The 18,037-nt window shown below is 35.8% G+C and overlaps 1 protein-coding gene and 1 pseudogene across 2 annotated transcripts; both read right to left on the reverse strand.

The window, feature by feature from the left end:
* Positions 1-2,411: 2,411 nt before the first annotated feature.
* Positions 2,412-4,631, reverse strand: LOC120314156 (annotated as a pseudogene).
* A 3,448-nt stretch (positions 4,632-8,079) lies between these two features.
* Positions 8,080-10,608, reverse strand: LOC120314155 (olfactory receptor 11H6-like). 2 transcript variants are annotated; one of them, XM_039356967.1, is made up of 2 exons: positions 10,504-10,608; positions 8,080-9,940 (listed from the first exon to the last, which is right to left on the reverse strand). In XM_039356967.1, exon 2 carries the CDS (start codon positions 9,628-9,630, stop codon positions 8,788-8,790), a length of 843 nt encoding a protein of 280 aa, XP_039212901.1. In that variant the 5' UTR covers positions 9,631-9,940; positions 10,504-10,608; the 3' UTR covers positions 8,080-8,787. The 2 variants fall into 2 exon arrangements, with proteins under 2 accessions (XP_039212901.1, XP_039212902.1); XM_039356968.1 differs by having other exon boundaries at positions 8,080-9,673; positions 10,504-10,586.
* Between the last annotated feature and the right edge of the window lie 7,429 nt (positions 10,609-18,037).

An 18,037-nucleotide genomic window follows, 5' to 3' on the forward strand; every position in this document is an offset into this window, starting at 1 on the left:
TTACTGCATCGTCTTTTAAGATTTTGAATAGCTCAGCTGGAATACTGTCACCTCCACTAGCTTTGTTGTTGCTCAGATTTTCTAAGGCCCATTTCACTTCACATTCGAGGATGTCTGGTTCGAGGTCAGTGACCATCTCATTGTGGTTATCTGGGATGTTAAGCTCATTCTTGTATAGTTCTTCTGTGTAGTTTTGCCATCTCTTCTTAATCTCTTCTGCCTCTGTTAGGTCTCTGCCATTTTGGTCCTTTATATGCCCATCTTTGCATGGAACGTTCCCTTCATATCTCCAATTTTCTTGAAGAGATCTCTGGTCCTCCCTATTCTGTTGTTTTCTTCTATTTTTTTGCACTGTTCATTTAAGAAGGCATTCTTATCTCTTCTAGCTACTCTCTGGAATTCTGCATTCAATTGGGTGTATCTTTCTCTTTCTCCTTTGCCTTTCGCTTCCCTTCTTTCCTCAGCTATTTGCAAAGCTTCCTGAGACAGCCATTTTGCTTTCTTGCATTTCTTTTTCTTTGGGATGGTTTTAGTTGCCACCTCTTGTACAAGGTTGCGAACTTCCATCCATAGTTCTTCAGGCACTCTGTCTATCAGATCCAGTTCCTTAAATCTATTTGTCACCTCTACTGTATATTCATCAGGAATATTATTTAGTTCATACCTGAGTGGCCTAGTGTTTTTCCCTACTTTTTTCAATTTAAGCCTAAATTTTGCAATGAGAAGCTCATGATCTGAGCCACAGTCAGCTCCTGGTCTTGTTTTTACTGACTGTATAGAGCTTCTCCATCTTTGGCTGCAGAGCACATAGTCAATCTGATTTCTATGTTGACCGTCTGGTGATGTCCATGTGTAGAGCCGTCTCTTGGGTTGTTAGAAAAGAGTGTTTGTTATGACCATTCTATTCTCTTGACAAATTCTATTAGCCTGTGCCCTGCTTCATTTTGTACTCCAAGGCCAAACTTGCCTGTTATTCCGGTTATCTTTTGGCTTCCTACCTTAGCATTCCAATCCCCCATGATGATAAGGACATCATTTTTGGGTGTTAATTCTATAAGGTGCTGTAGGGCTTCATAGAACCGGTCAATTTCATCTTCTTCAGCACCAGTGGTTGGGGTATAGATTTGGACTACTGTGATATTGAATGGTTTGCCTTGGATTCGAATAGAGATCATTCTGTCATTTTGAGGATTGTATCCCAGTATTGCTTTTCCTATTCTTTTATTGACTATGAAGGCTACTCCATTTCTTCTGAGGGATTCTTGCCCACATTAGTATACCTGATGGTCATCTGAGTTAAATTCACCCATTCCTGTCCATTTTAGTTCGCGGATTCCTAAGATGTCGATGTTCAGTCTTGTCATCTCTTTTTTGACTACGTCTAGCTTGCCTTGATTCATGGATCTTACATTCCAGGTTCCTATGGAGAATAAATCTTTCTGGGTTCTGGGTTAGCTGCATTAATCCATAATGTCATGTGCTCTTTATTTCCCCCAAAAAATATTTATTTCAAACCCAAGGTGATCCTGACTTGATTTCCTTTCAAGGAAACAGCAATAAAGAGTAAAAATGTTTGCATAATATATATCCAGTTCCTGGCAATGCAGGAATTAATAAGTCAAGGTTTTTTCCATTCCTATTTTAAATCCAAGTATTTTTCCTAATTCACCGCTGAAATTCTTATGAGAACAGATAGTCCTCAACTTACAACAGTTCACTTAGTGACTGTTCAATGTTACATCAGCTCTGAAAACGTGACTTCATACTTATGACCATTGCAAAATCCCATGTGATCAAAATTCAGATGCTTGGCAACTGACTCATATTTATGATGGTTGCAATGTCCTGGGGTCATTTGATCAACTTTTGTAAACTTCTGACAAGTAAAGTCAATGGGGAAGCCAGATTCACTTAACAGTCATGTTACTAACTTAACAACTCCAGTGATTCACTTAACAACTGTGGCAAGAAAGGTCGTAAAATGGGGCAAAACTCAGTTAACAAATGTCTCATTTAGCAACAGAAATTTTTGACTTAATTGTGTTTGTAAGTCAAGAATTACCTGTATTCCCCCTCTGCATTTTTACTTGTCAAAGAACAAAATGCATAAGCCTCTGTCTCCTTCAAATACAGATGGCTTACCTTATTCCCATGAGTTCAAGAGTAGACTTTGGAAATCTCCCAAGAGTAAACTATCATCAGGTGAAACAATGGAACTGAACAAGGAAGAGCTAAGCAATATCTACAGATCACAAAGTTATAGGGCTGGAAGGGGCTTTATACCATTTGAGGTCTGCCAAATATAGAACAACCATAGCCTTGTGGTTGTATCCTGAACTAAACTTTCTATGACAATCACATGCTTCCTATGGCAAAAAATAACAGGAGTTTCTAAGCATCTTTTCCAAGTAACAAAATTCATTAAAAGATATACATACATACATACATACATACATACATACATACATACATACATATATTCATGTTGCTGCAGTTCACTTTATTAAATGCAGAGTGGCTTGACAGAAGTAGAACTTAAACTGGGGAAAAATAGAGGGGAAGAAGTGGATTAAAAAGGAGGAGAAGACAGGTTAGTTATGCAGATACAAGTTACATGCAAAACAGATTACAAGTTCCTTATCAATTAACAACTGTAATGTATAAAAAAAACCATTCTGTTTCTTGAGATTTGATGTATTTGGTATCAATAATTTCTCACTCAATGGAATAGTCCTACTTTTCTAGAACAGTCAATTAGAGATATGCTGGGGGAATTAAAACTCGGGTACAGTTTGAATGCTCTGATATTAGGTCTTCATTATTACAGTTGGAAATAACTGCAAGAATAAGCATTACTTGTATTCATATCACTGTTACTATTAAAACTGTAAGAATAATATTATTGGCATTAAAGGCAACCTTACAATTAAAATTTAATGCTTCCCTGCTATTAATTTGTATAATATCTTGTTATTCCTCTTTGCCCACAGTTGAAGTTGGCCTCCCCATTTTCACAGCTATTGATCTATCCTAACAAGTATGATTAATGCTTGATCCTGACATAATTCATTACAATTGCTTTTATTTTTCTATATAATTCCCTTCTTTCTCAAGACCCTAAACAATGCACCTTTCACCTGATTATTCCTGAGGCACTAGATCAAGGGGTTAAGCAAAGGGGCAACAGCTGAGTAGAACAATGTCATCACTTTAATATTCTCAGTACGATTTTTTTCAGTGTACCCAATGTACATTGTGGCCACAGAACCGTAAAAAATGGTCACCACTGCTAGGTGAGAAGACACCGTTTGGAAGCCCTTTTTTCCAGTGTTTTCACCAGACTTTTTTGCCAAGGTGAAAATAATCCCCACATAGGAGATCATAATGAAAAGGAAAGTGCCTAGAATTAAGGCAGAAGTTATGACATAGCAGAAAAGAGAGAGAGATTCTGGAGGATGACAAGCTAGGGCTAGAAGTCCTCCAGAGTCACAGATATAGTGATCAATAGTGTTGGGACCACAAAAGGACAACCTGGAGATCAAGGATGCAGGGGCAATGTAGTAGAGAAAGCCAGTAATCCAACAAAAAGCCACCAGGAGGAAACAGAATTTTTTAGACATAATTTGTGTGTACCGTAGTGGACAGCAGATGGCCAAGTACCGATCCAAGGCCATGGCTGAGAGGAAGAAGCATTCCGTGGTGCCAAGGGAGAAGAAGACATAAAATTGGATGAAGCAGGCATGGAAAGAGATGACCCCACCTGGGAAGGACAGGTCAAAGAGCATCCTTGGCACTGTAGCACTTACATAACAGACCTCCAGCCAGGAAAAGTTGCTCAGCAAAATGTACATGGGAAGACGAGATAACTGAGAATCTTCAGATACTACCAAAATGATGACCAGATTTTCAATCAAAGTGAAGATGTAGACCACTATGAATGAGATGAGAAGCAGCAGACGTCCTTATTGTCCAACTCTGAAGCCAAGCAGAATGAATTCCTGCAGTGTTGATGCATTAAACTGTTCCATCTAGAGCACAGTTCCCAGAGTAACAGTTGATCCAAAGTTTCCTATTTGATCATGATGCAATACATTTCTCGATCAATAATTTAGATTGTAATAAATCGGATTCCTATTAAAAGAGATAAGTTGGTTTAAGTCTTACCTGCTGTGTTTACTTTTGCTAGATATCTGTCATCCATTCATCTCCCCACCAACATCATACTGAGTTTATTTAAAAAGTTAGTATTCTGTTAGTTAGCATTTTGTATGCACATTCTTGTCTGAGAAAATATGTGTTTCAGAATCATTTCTTTATGCAAAATTCTTCAAAAGTCCCAGCGAATTCTAGCTGCCAGAGACAGTTTATCAGAAACTGAGCCAGGGTGATTCTCCCATCTTCTCCCTATTCATCTCCTACTTTTAAAAAAATAATCAACAAGACTCATTCCTTTAATAAAGTCTGTATTTTTCAAGAAACCATCCTCAACAGTCTAAACCATTTTTCAGATCTTAGTAAATCTTACTAAATCTATCTTCTAAAATTACATTATCCTATTTTGGTTTGTTAAGAAATCTTTCTGTTCCATAGCAATGTAGGATAAGCAGCTCCAACCAGACAAGGACATGGCAAGATGTCTGGTGCTCAGAGTTTTACTTGATGGTGAAAGGGACAAAGGATTTAAGTTTGATTATATGCTTCAAATTGAACTTAAATTAGAAATTTCAGAAAGGTTGTTACAAATTTCATCCAACAAAGAAAAGCTTCTTGGGAACTGCTCTCTTGAGAGTAGATTTAATTCCATGAAAACAAAATTTCCTATGAGAATAAATAAATCAACGGAGGACAGGTTTCTCATGGGTATTTAACTTGAATAAAGATTGAAACTGGCAAGGTGGAGACCAGTGATTCTCAGGAACCCACAGACAGACATAAAACCCTTTTTGCAGAAAATTAGAAAAAACGGGAAGTTGCAACCACAACACTGGCTCATCTCACCAAGAAGATTCACCTTGAAATGGGATTCTAATGTCCCCAAATCTTTCTGTTATTGAAACAAACCTTCCCTTCTCAGCTTATCTCCAATATCCAGATTCTGCATGCTCCTTTGTTTGTTGTTGTTAGTTGCAAAATCATGTCCGACCCATCGCAACCCAATGGACAACGTTCCTCCAGGCCTTCCTGTCCTCTACCGTTTTCTGGAGTCCATTTAAGCTCATGCCTACTGCTTCAGTGACTCCATCAAGCTACCTCATTCTCTGTCGTCCCTTTCTTCTATTGCCCTCAATCTTTCCCAGCATCACGCTCTTCTCCAGTGAGTCGTTCCTTCTCATTAGGTGGCCAAAGTACTTGAGTTTCAACTTCAGGATGAATTCATCTTGAAAGCTGTATTTTTATGATCTATTTTTGAAGGCGGTCTTCTCACCATGCAATCAGCAATTCCTTTCCATCAGGCTCAGTAAGATGTTCTTGAGAACATAACCCAATATCCAGCTGACATTTTTAAGTATTTAAAACGTCCACCTCCTTTTCTATGACTTTAAAGGCTTTGCATTAGAACAGGTTTCAAAGTCAAGGTGATTTCCTCTAACCACACTTTTCTCCATGCCATTAGTAAACTGACTAGATTCACTTTCCCTCATTGAACTAAAAGGAACTTAACACAAATCCATGCGGCACAAAAAAAGATCCTTAAAAAAACTCCAAGAATGGCTTAGATATACTGTAAACAGGAATTTGTTTCTCATCTTCATAGATGGATCAGGACATGACTATGAGAGAGGCTTAGTAAAAACCTTCAAAACTACTTAACTGTTGATGAATGCATGGAAAACAAACCTGGCATAGCTAATAATGAAGGGATCATCAAGGTCAAAATTAGAAAAAGAATACCGTAATGTCACCTTTAATAAGGATTTCAGCGATGATGCCTCTCTCAAATTAAAATCCATAATGCACTCATTATCCATGCATGTATGACCCAAAATTATTGCAAAATCAAATGCAGAACTTAGATATTTATTCAGCACTGCTCTTGCACTGAATGAAGACAAAGGCATGCAATTCAGTCTCAACAAATATGCGCCCTTGGTGATTAAAGGAAGGAAATGTGTTGATGAAGATGGATTAAAGGCCAAGGGGAGTGATTGACATCCAGTGATCAGAGGCAACAAAGCTATACCGATCTATGGCCAAATCTCTTAGCCTGGCAACAGCAATGCCTGTTCTTAATCCCTAATGCGGGGTTAGGATGGATGCACATTCTGATATCTGATTTCCATCTAGTGAAACAAATGCTATATTTCTTGAAAAATGTCTGCAGGTTACTTGGGTGTTTATTATTATTTTATTTTAGCAGCTGAATATTTTTCTATCACATTTCAAATGTGACTGCCACCTGTACAATCATTCTCTCCACTTGTGAGCTCAGAAAAGTTGGCCATGTCTCAAAGGTGCTTTTTCAAAAGGCAACTGGACTTTGTTTTTTTCCTTAACAAAGACGTTTTGCTTCTCATTCAAGAAGCTTCTTCAGAAAATTGAAGAATACAAGGGGTGGAAATAATTTCCGCAAGGGGCAGGTATTCTTTAGAGGTGATGAGATAAGCATTTAACCCCTAATATATCATATGAAAAAAGAACCTATATGATTTGGATTTTATCTGTCTGTTTCTCTCTGTGTGTGTAATTTTTATTTTTCATAAAGAAAAAAAACAAATTAAAAAAGGAGAAAAGAGAGAGAAGGCAAAGAAGGAAAAAAGAGTTACTGCCCCATTATCTTTATTTTTCTTTATATTTCTGTATTTTATATTTTGATAAACTATTAAAAAAAATTGAACACAGGAACTAAATAACTTTCAACCTTCTTTTTAATAGATAACAAACTACCCTCCTCTTAACTATTCTAGAGATCCCTTCAACCCCTTATTTAATTCATATCTTTTTGAATTATTGCATCCATAAATCATCATTTCTCTTTTGTCTTCTTTCAGCAATAAAATCCTTAAAAGCTTTCTAATTATTCAAAAAGTAAGTATATTTTCTCCCTGACCAAACAGATCAGTTTTGCCAATTATGGCATTTTCACAATTCCCCCCTTGTGGAATTTGTGGGGTTTGAATATGTCTGTTGATATGGGAAAATAATATTATTTTCCCAGAAAGTATTGGTTGATCTATCCTAGAAATATCCCCAATGGAGAATCAAAACTCACACAATATACGTAGTAATAATTGACTGTAACCGTGGTGGCGAACCTATAGCACGGGTGCCAGAGGCGGCACTCAGAGCCCTCTCTGTGGGCACTTGCACCGTTGCCCCAGTCCTAGGCCTTCAGCTGGGTTTTATAAAACCTTTTCACTTTAGGCCTCCCTTCCATGTACAAAAAAAAAAAAAAAAAGTTCAATCAGTCAATTTCAACTTCTCGCGGGAAAAATAAAGATCTTGCAAAGTTGGGATTGACTGATTGAACTTTTTAGTCCCACCCAGTCTGCTGTTACTACCACAGCCACACCCACACAATGGGCCACACCCACACAATGGGCCATGCCCACCCGCCACCTGACGATACATAAGTGGGTTTTGAGTTGCAGTTTGGGCACGCGGTCTCTAAAAAGTTTGCCATCACTGGACTATAACCTTAAACACTTGGTTGCTGTTCAGTGTCACAATCTAGTTCAGTCAATAGATGGCACTAGAGCTAGTTATATATCCAATTTTGTTCTTGCTTTAAATTAATAACAATGCTCAATATTTAGACTGGTTGAATGATAGGAAATATCATGCTTGCAGAATGTGGTACGTTTAGACTGAAAGAATTTTGAACTCAGAATTCATATCTAAACTGTGAACTTCCTTCATTTCCTTCATAAAATTCATAACAATGGTAGAGTTGTTTTGTTGTTCTTGATAAATGTGTGTGTGGGGTGTGTGTGTCACAAACTCTTTCAAACATGCTTCCAGCAGCCTCTCCCTTAGGATGCTACCCAACCATAGCCTTGTTAGTTGAATCCTGACCTAAACTTTTATGACAATCGCATGTTTTTTAAAGCAAACAAAGAGAGAGAGACACACAGAGAGAGATAGTATAGAAGAATCTTTATCAAATAACAAAATGTATTAAAGGACACACATTTTCATCTACTGCAGGTCACTTTATTAGATGCATAAATTGGCTAGACAGAAGTAGGATTTAAATTGGGGAGAGGTAGAGGAGAAGGTGGGGTAAAAAAGGAGAAGACAGATTAGTTATGTAGCTACAGGTTAGGTGCAAAATAAATTACAGGTACTTTATCAATTAACAAGTGCAATATATTAAAAACAGAGTGTGTTTCTTGACATCTTCTGATATCAACTGTATCCTTTTGAAGGTTATGAGTTCAACAATTTCTTACTCAAAAGAACTATTAAAGTTAAACTTTTTCAGAATAGTCAGTTTGAGAAACTATGCAAATGAAATGTTCTTATATCACTTCCGTCTTGAAATATTACTTTGAAATAACAATTGCAAGAATCAGCATTATTGATATTAATATTTCTACTACTTTTAAAACTACAAGAATTAATATTATTGGTATTAAGGGTAATACTACTATTAAGGTTTAATGGTTCCCTACTACTAACTTTTTATGCCCCTGCAATGGTTCCCTGCTATTAATTTGTATAATATCTCGTTATTCCTCTTTGCCCACAGTTGAATTGGCCTCCCTGCTTTCACAGCTATTGATCTATCCTAACAAGTATAACTAATACTTAATCCTGACATAATTCATTACAATTGCTTTTATTTCCCTATATAACTCCCTTCTTTCTCAAGACCCTAGACAATGCACCTTTCACCTGATTATTCCTGAGGCAATAGATCAAGGGGTTAAGCAAAGGGGCAACAGCCGAATAGAACAATGTCATCACTTTAATATTCTCAGTACGGTTTTTTTCAGTGTACCCAATGTACATTGTGGCCACAGAACCGTAAAAAATGGTCACCACTGCTAGGTGAGAAGACACCGTTTGGAAGCCCTTTTTTCCAGTGTTTTCACCAGACTTTTTTGCCAAGGTGAAAATAATCCCCACATAGGAGATCATAATAAAAAGGAAAGTGCCCAGAATTAAGGTAGAACTGGTGACATAGCAGAAAAGAGAGAGAGATTCTGGAGGATGACAAGCTAGGGCTAGAAGTCCTCCAGAGTCACAAATATAGTGATCAATAGCGTTGGGACCACAAAAGGACAACCTGGAGATCAAGGATGCAGGGGCAATGTAGCAGAGAAAGCCAATAATCCAACAAAGAGTCACCAAGAGGAAACAGAACTTTTTAGACATAATTTGTGTGTACCGTAGTGGACAGCAGATGGCCAAGTACCGATCCAAGGCCATGGCTGAGAGGAAGAAGCAGTCCGTGGTGCCAAGGGAGAAGAAGACATAAAATTGGATGAAGCAGGCATGGAAAGAGATGACCCCACCTGGGAAGGACAGGTCAAAGAGCATCCTTGGCACTGTAGCACTTACATAACAGACCTCCAGCCAGGAAAAGTTGCTCAGCAAAATGTACATGGGAAGACGAGATAACTGAACATCTTCAGATACTACCAAGATGATGACCAGATTTTCAATCAAAGTGAAGATGTAGACCATTGTGAGTGAGATGAGAAGCAGCAGACGTCCTTGTTGTCCAACTCTGAAGCCAAGCAGAATGAATTCCTGCAGTGTTGACACATTAAACTGTTCCACCTAGAGCACAGTTCCCAAAGTAACAGTTGATCCAAAGTTTCCTATTTGAGGCTCAGAATTGATCCAACTTTTTTTTGAAATGATATGAATTAGAGAGAGCAGGCCACAGGATTTGGAAATAGCAGCCAAAAGAAGTCTGTTCTATTGTAGAGTTGTTGGATCATGATGCAATACATTTCTCTATTAGTCATTTAGATTGTAATAAGTTGGATACCTTTATAAAAGATATAAGTTGATTTCAGTCTTATCTACTCTGCTTCTTTTTGCTACATATCTGTCATTCACTCATCTCCTCCCCCTCCCCCCCATCTTCACACTGAGGTTATTTAAAAAGTTAATATTCTGTGATTTTGTGTATACATTCTTCTCTGAGAAAATGTATGTTTCAGAATTAATTCTGGTGCAGAATTCTTTAAAAATCCAAGCAAATTCTAGTGGTCAGCTGACACAGATAGTCTGTAAGAAACTGACCAAAGTGATCCTCATTTCTTCTCCCCACCAAGCCACTACTTTTAACAATTTAATCAAAAAGACTCATTCCTTTAATAAATCTGCATTTTCCAGAAACCATCCAGGACCGTCCAGACCAGGGGTAGGCAACCTCGGCTCTTTTATGACTCATGGACATAGCTGACTCAGGAATTCTGGGAGTTGAAGTCCATGAGTCATAAAAGAGCCGAGGTTGCCTACCCCTGGTCCAGACCAATCTTAGTAAATCTTATTTATCTTCTGAGATTACATCATCCTATTTTAGTTTGTTAAGAAATCTTTATTTACCATAGCAGTGCAGGATGAGCAGCTACAACCAGACAAGGACATGGCAAGACGTCTGGTGCTCAGAGTTTCACTTGCTGGTGAAGGGACAAAGGATTTAAGTTTGATTATATGCTTCATGCTGAACTTAAATCAGAAATTTCAGAAAGGTTGCTACACATTTCATCCAACAAAGAAAAGCTTCTTGGGAACTGCTCTACTGAGAATACATTTAATTCCATGAAAACAAAATTTCCTATGAGAATGGATAAATCAAGGGAGGACAGGTTTCTCAAGAGTATTCAATGTGAAGACTCAATATATAAAAGTTGAAGCTAGCAAGGTGAAGACCAGTGATTCTCAGGAAGCGACACACACACACACACACACACGAACACACAAAACTCTTTTTTTCAGCAAATTAGAAAACAAGGGCAGTTGCAACCACAACACTGGCTCATCTCACCAAGAAGAAGGTCTACATGAAGTGGGATTCTAATGCCCCTAAATCAGGGGTAGGCAACCTTGGCAATTTTTTTTTTATTGAAAGTTTTTAAAATTTTACAATAAAATACTCCCCCCCTCCCGCCCCCCCACCCCCGTCCCCCCTGCTTCCCAGAGCTGAATACAGTGTTAAAAACAACAAAAAACATACAACTTAGATGAACATCAAACAATTATACATACATCCCAAAAACAAAATTTAAATACTTTAACTCCAATACATAAAAGCAAAGATTCTAACCATTACCCTTAAACATAAATTATTCAAAAGCTAAATAATATTTTCTAATCTCAAATTTATTCTGTATAAAATTCACCCATCTTTTCCACACCAAAATATATTTCTCTTGCGATTAATCTTTCAAATAAGCCGAAATTTTTGCCATTTCAGATAAATAAGAAACTTTAAGAAACCATTCTTCTAAAGTAGGCAAAGAGTCCTTCTTCCAATATTGCCCAATCAGCAACCTTGCCGCTGTAATTAAATTCAACATTAGAATAATTTCTTTAGCATCACTATCAACAATAATGCCTAACAAAAACAATTGTGGTGTAAATTTTATCCTTCTATTAAAAATCTTCTGAATGTTCCACCAAATCTTAATCTAGAAAGCTTTTATATTTCTACATGACCACCAAATATGATAATAGGTTGCAGCCAAACAACCACATCTCCAACATTTAGACTGCACATTTGAATACATACGAGACATCTTTTGTGGATCAAGGTGCCACCTATAAAACATTTTATAAAAATTTTCTCGTAAATTTTGAGCCTGAGTAAATTTAACATTCCTCACCCAGATTATCTCCCATGTATCTAATAAAATCGGCTCATCAAAATTTTGAGCCCATTTAACCATACAATCTTTAACTAATTCTGTTTCTGAATCAAGTTCCACTAAAACACTATAAACTCTTTTTATATGAGTTCGACTTTGATCTTTAATTTGTTTCATCAAATTCACATCCTCCCTAATAAAACCCACTTTTTGATCTATTCTCCACCTTTCTAATAATTGCCTATACTGAAACCAAGAATAATTAATATTTTCTTGCGCTAATTCACCCATAGATTTTAATTGCCAATTATTCCCATCCCAATTAAGCAATTGTTTATAAGAAATACTCTCCATTTTCACTCCTTTCCTTATCCCTTCTATTGCATGCCCTGGAATTCCCCACAACAGTATTCTAGAATCTGATCTATAATATTTCTTCCAAACTCGCAATAAAGAAATTCTCAGGATATGGGACTTAAAAACCCTATCCACCTTTTTATTATAAATTAAATACGCATGCCATCCATATAATAAATCCCATCCCTCCAAAAAAAGTATATTTAAATTTGTTAAATTAATCCAATCACTAATCAATGTTAAAACCACCGCTTCATAATACAATTTCAAATTTGGCACCTTGAGTCCACCTCTCTCTCGAACATCTTGTATAATTTTGAGCTTTACTCTTGGTTTTTTCTCTGCCCAAATGAATTTGTTGATACCCTTCTGCCATTCTTCTAAATTTGCCTCTTTCTTTAGAATAGATATCATTTGAAACAAAAAAAGAAACTTTGGCAGAACATCCATTTTAACTGCAGCAATTCTCCCTAACAAAGATAGTTGCTGGCTCAGGAATTCTGGGAGTTGAAGTCCACAAGTCATAAAAGAGCCAAGGTTGCCTACCCCTGCCCTAAATGTTCCTTTTATTGAAACAGCCCTTCTCAGCTTATCTCCAATATCCAAATCCAGCATACTCCTTTGTTATACAGGCTGAATTGCTGAATTCATCTTGGAAGCTGTATTTTTATGGTCTACCTTTGAAGGCAGTTTTCTCACCATGCATTCAACAACTCCTTTCCATCATGCTCAGTAAGATGTTCTTGAGAACATAACCCGATATTCTGCTGACATTTTTGAGTATTTAAAATGTCCATCTCCTTCTCTGTGATTTTAAAGGCTTTGCATTAGAACAGGTTTCAAAGTCAAGGTGATTTCCTTTTGCCACCATTTTCTCCATGCCACTAATAAATAAACTTACTAGATTGTTACATCTCGAAACGTGAATGTTGGAATAGAGCTTTCTTGAAATTTATGATTGATTTCTCTATGTCAAAAACCTAGTTACCATCTGATTTCTTTTCTTGTGGCTTCCCCTATATTCTTTTTTTTTTAATTGAAAGTTTTTTGAAATTTTACAGAAGAAAAAAAAATCCCCTCCCCAAACCTTCCCAACCCACCCCAACCCTCCCCCAACCTTCCCAGAGCTGAATACAGGCTTAATTAAAACTTAAAAGAAATTTTTTTAAACACATGTAAACCATAAACGATTAATTACAATAGTTAAACAAATTATAAAATACTTTAAGACCAATATATAAAAAACAAAAAAATTATATCTAAACATACACTACCTATCTAGAATTTTCATTCAATCTCCATAATATCATACTTATATTATATAAAATCTATCCCTCTTTCTTTGTCATCAAACTCAAAAGTACACATATAAACATTAATTATACCATTAAAACAAAATATTCTTTTAAATACTCCTTAAATAATTAAACTTAAACTTCTTATCTAGAATTTTCATTCAATCTCCATAATCTTCTCTCCTCTTTATAAATTATTCGGAAAAAAAAAACCTAAACATTTTCTAATGTCATACTTATATTATATAAAGTTTATCCATCATTCTTTATAAACACCCTCAAAAACACACATATAAACATATAACATTAAAGTTCCCTTATACATATTTAAAACAAAATATTCCTTTAGATGCTCCTTAGATATCTAAACATACACTACCTATCTAGAAGTTTCATTCAATCTCCATAATATCATACTTATATTATATAAAATCTAATCTATCCCTCTTTCTTTATCATCAAACACAAAAATAAACATATAAACGTTAGTTATACCATTAAAACAAAATACTCTTTTGAATACTCCTTAAATTACTAAAGTTAAATTTCTTATCTAAAATTTTCATTCACTCTCCATAATCTTCTCTCCTCTTTACCAATAACCAATTCCATCCACAGTGAACTGTAATCTATCAATAACCTAAAAACAACCTATACATTCTTAATCAATCTCTCTTATCCAAGAACCTCGAGAGAAGTGCTTGGAAATCTGGCCTTAAAGGTTGCTCCAAAAAGTTTGTAGATCTTGCTTCTCCCGCTGGCTCGGAAACAAATACTTGTGAGGCTTCCTTAACATCCTTCTTCTGTTGCTCCTTTTCTTTACGTTTATATGTTACACAGGTTATCCTCTGCTCCTTCATCTCAACTTGTTGAGACCCCTCAGTCTGAAATTTCCCAATTTTCATCAATATAGGCTCTTCAGACTGCGATTCTACCTTCTTCTCTTCCAAAACTTTAGACATAATAAGTGGCGATGAACATACCCCCAGGACCGAAGTGTAAAACTCTTTTGCTTTGAAAACAGTATTAAGTCTATAACGTATCCCCAGATAGTTCACCACCATTCCAATCAGAACGTCCCATCTGAACACCATTCGCCTCTTTTTAAGTTCATCTGCTAAAAAAGCAAACTCCTTTCTTCTTTTTAAAATTTTAGATGGGATCTCCTTTAAAATTATAACGTCTTGTGAAGCAATCTGAAACCTCTTATTGTAAAAAGCTTGTATAATTTCATTGCGCAGGGATCTTTTCCCAAAATAAATAACCACATCTCTTGGCAGGTTTCTTTGCTTTGCCACCACAGAATTAACTCTAAATGTTTTTTTCAATTTCACTAAATATTTCCTCTTTTTCTCTGTCCAGAATCACAGCAAAGTCATTTGCAACCATCTCTCTCAGATCTCCTTGCAGAGACTCTCTCAAGCCTCTAATTCTTAAAGCATATTCCATTTCTCTATATTGAAGCATAAGAATCTCATCTTGAGAATTTTCCATCTCTTTTTCCATACCTTCAAATTTTCCCTCCAAGAGCTCCACTTTGTCTTCAACCTCTTCTACACGAAAATTCAACTTTTCAAGAACAGAGGCAAATTCTTTTAAAGCCAACACTATATCTTGCCTCAGAATCCTATTATTTTCCAGTAAAATCTCTTTCACTTCACCCCTGATTTGAGATATAGCATTTCCTATTATGTCTTGCAAATCCTTTACCGTTAATAACTGTGCCAAAGAAGAGGGTGAAGCTATTGATTTAGGTTGTTGCACTGATGATATCACTGAAGAAGAAACCACCTTAGGAGCTGTAGAAATTACTGGACGCTTTGGAGCCATCTTAAAAAATCTTTACTCCTTCTTAAAAATTACCAAAAAAAGAGGGAAAGAACAGTTAAACAAAAAAAAGGAGATTGACTCCAAAAAATCAAAAACTCCTTCAAAAGGAGATCCTTATAATAAAAAAAGAAAAAAAAATAAAAAAGGAAAAGAAAAAATAATAATAATTTAATAATTTAATAACAATTAAATAAAAAAATCTGTTCCGTTGTTTTTTAAAAGTACAAAAAAATCCCTTAAAAGAAAAAAGATAGCAAAAGAGAGTTTAACAAAAAAGAATCTTCCCAAAACACAAATCCACCTTAAGAAAAATTTTTAAAAAAAGAACAATCTAGTCCATTACATTCCGTTTCACTCGCTTTTTTTTTAAAAAAAAACTTTCTGATCGCCATTTTACTTTCACTCTCACAAAAGAAAAAAAAAAGAGAAAAAAGAAGGGAAATAAAAATCAACCTTTCAAACTAAAGTCCAAATAAAATCCAATAAAAAAATCCTTTATCCAGCTCTGTCCGCTTTTAAAAATAACTCACCCAGTCTCTTTAAGCACGGAGGTGGGAGCGGCGTCTTGCTTTTTCCCCGAGAGACAAAGATAGCTGGGAGGTGGAGTCAGCCCGAACTCCAAGGGAGCACTCTTTTCACCCCCCAAAGAAAACTTCCTGGGGGTCTCAGAGGCTCTACCTCTATTCAGGTGATACTCCCCTCCCCCCTTTGCCCGGGAGGGAGGTTTTGAGCCGTGGAACAGCTGGTGCCTGCTGTTCTCTGCGGTTCTAATGCTTTCCCAGGAGGACGGCTACAAAGTAGCCGTCATCATCGACGCTAATCCACCGGAAGGCTTCCCCTATATTCTTGAGATAATTTATTCAACACATTATCTGAAACAAAACTTTCCCAATCATATCTTGTTTGACAGAGGCCCACAGTTCACAATGCTTTGTTGGGAAGGTGTGTTTTAATTACTGAACATAATCCCCAATCCTTTCTCTATCACCTGAAGTGAAATATTGAATATACAAATCAAACTGGCCATTAACCTTTCTACATTGGATTTACAAAAGATATTTTTTAATATTGTTTGAGTGGCATGATGATCTAATGGTGAAGTCTCTTTCCTCTCACTCGGAACATTGAGAATTCAATCCCAGGTAGCAGAAGATGTTTCTTTCCTAAGGTGCAAAGAAAAAAAAAATCTGCTGTAAACTCTCCCTAGGCATCGGGAAGAGCATCTGGCCAGTAAATGCTCAGCTCCATCCAGTTGACCTGACTCTACCCCAAGTTAAGGGATTACAGGGTCATAAAAAGAGAGTTTTTTATTTGTTAATATTATCAGTGATTTTGTGAGAAGAGGCAAAGAGAAAATGAAAATAAACCAAGTGTTTGGACAATATTTGAAAGGACTAACAATTGACATTGTTAAGAGCAAGGAGAGGGAATACAAAGTTAGTTTATTTAATCAAAATCAAAATAGATAATGTGATTTCTGAAAATTTTTAACGGATTAATTTCTGACCAGGACTAAATGATGATATTTTAAAATTTTGTTGAAAGGTAAGAATTATACAGGAAACCACTTATTTGCTGCATATTAAATTTGTTTAAGGTTAGAACAATTATGCTGTTATCTCTGGTAACTGTTATTGGATTTTATTTATTTATTTATTTTTTATTGATTTTTTTTTTAAATTTAACAAAAACAAAGCAACCCTTCCCCAAACCTCCCCAACCCTCCCATTCCCTCCCCCGACCTTCCCAGAGCTGAATATAGGCTTAGTTGAAATTTCTTCAAAAAATCTTTAAAAAGATATAAACCATGAATAAATCTAAATACATTAATTGAACAAATTATAAATTATAAAATAATTAACAATAATAAAAAACATAAATACCAAAAGAAAAATGCTTAAAAGGAAAAAGAATAAAGAGAAAGAAAAAAGAAAAAGATAAAAGAAAATAAAATAAAAATAAAAAATAAAAATAAAAAAAGAATAAAGTCTATAAAATATTTTAAATTTTAAATATAAGTTATTAAAAAACTAAATAATATTTTTTTATATCCAACTTATATTGTATAAAATCTATCCATTTTTTCCATACCGCAAAATACTTCTCTTGCGATTGATCCTTCAAAAAAGCCGAAATCTTTGCCATTTCCACCAAATAAGAAACTTTAAAAAACCACTCTTGCAAAGTAGGCAAAGATTCCTTCTTCCAACATTGCCCTACTAACAACCTTGCGGCTGTAATTAAATTTAACATCAATGTGGTCTCGTTAGTATCACAATCAGTAACAATACCTAACAAAAACAATTGTGGGGTAAATTTTACCCTCCTTCTAAAAATTCTTTGAATATTCCACCATATCTTAATCCAAAAGCTTTTATATTTTTACATGACCACCAGATATGATAGTAAGTAGCATCCAAACATCCACATCTCCAACATTTAGGCTGTAAGTCAGGATACATACGAGACATTTTTTGTGGATCAAGGTGCCATCTATAAAACATTTTGTAAAAATTCTCCTTAAGTTTTGGGCTTGTGTGAATTTGACATTCCTCACCCAAATAGTTTCCCAGGTATCTAGTAGAACTGGTTCACCAAAATTTTGTGCCCATTTAATCATACATTCTTTGACTAATTCTGCTTCTGAATCCAATTCTACTAACACCCCATAAATTCTCTTAATGTGAGTTTGTCTTTGAACTTTTATTTGTTTTAACAAGTTTTCATCTTCTCTAAGCAAACCCACATTACGATCTATCTTCCACCTATCCACTATTTGTCTATACTGGA

Source organism: Crotalus tigris, unplaced genomic scaffold, assembly GCF_016545835.1.
Source record: "Crotalus tigris isolate CLP2741 ecotype Arizona unplaced genomic scaffold, ASM1654583v1 scf7180000018846.65089, whole genome shotgun sequence".
Taxonomy (NCBI): Eukaryota; Metazoa; Chordata; class Lepidosauria; order Squamata; family Viperidae; genus Crotalus; species Crotalus tigris.

Excerpts from the sequence above, each read along its gene's own strand:
- LOC120314155 (XM_039356967.1), bottom strand. The coding sequence starts at position 9,630 with ATGGTCTACATCTTCACTTTGATTGAAAATCTGGTCATCATCTTGGTA.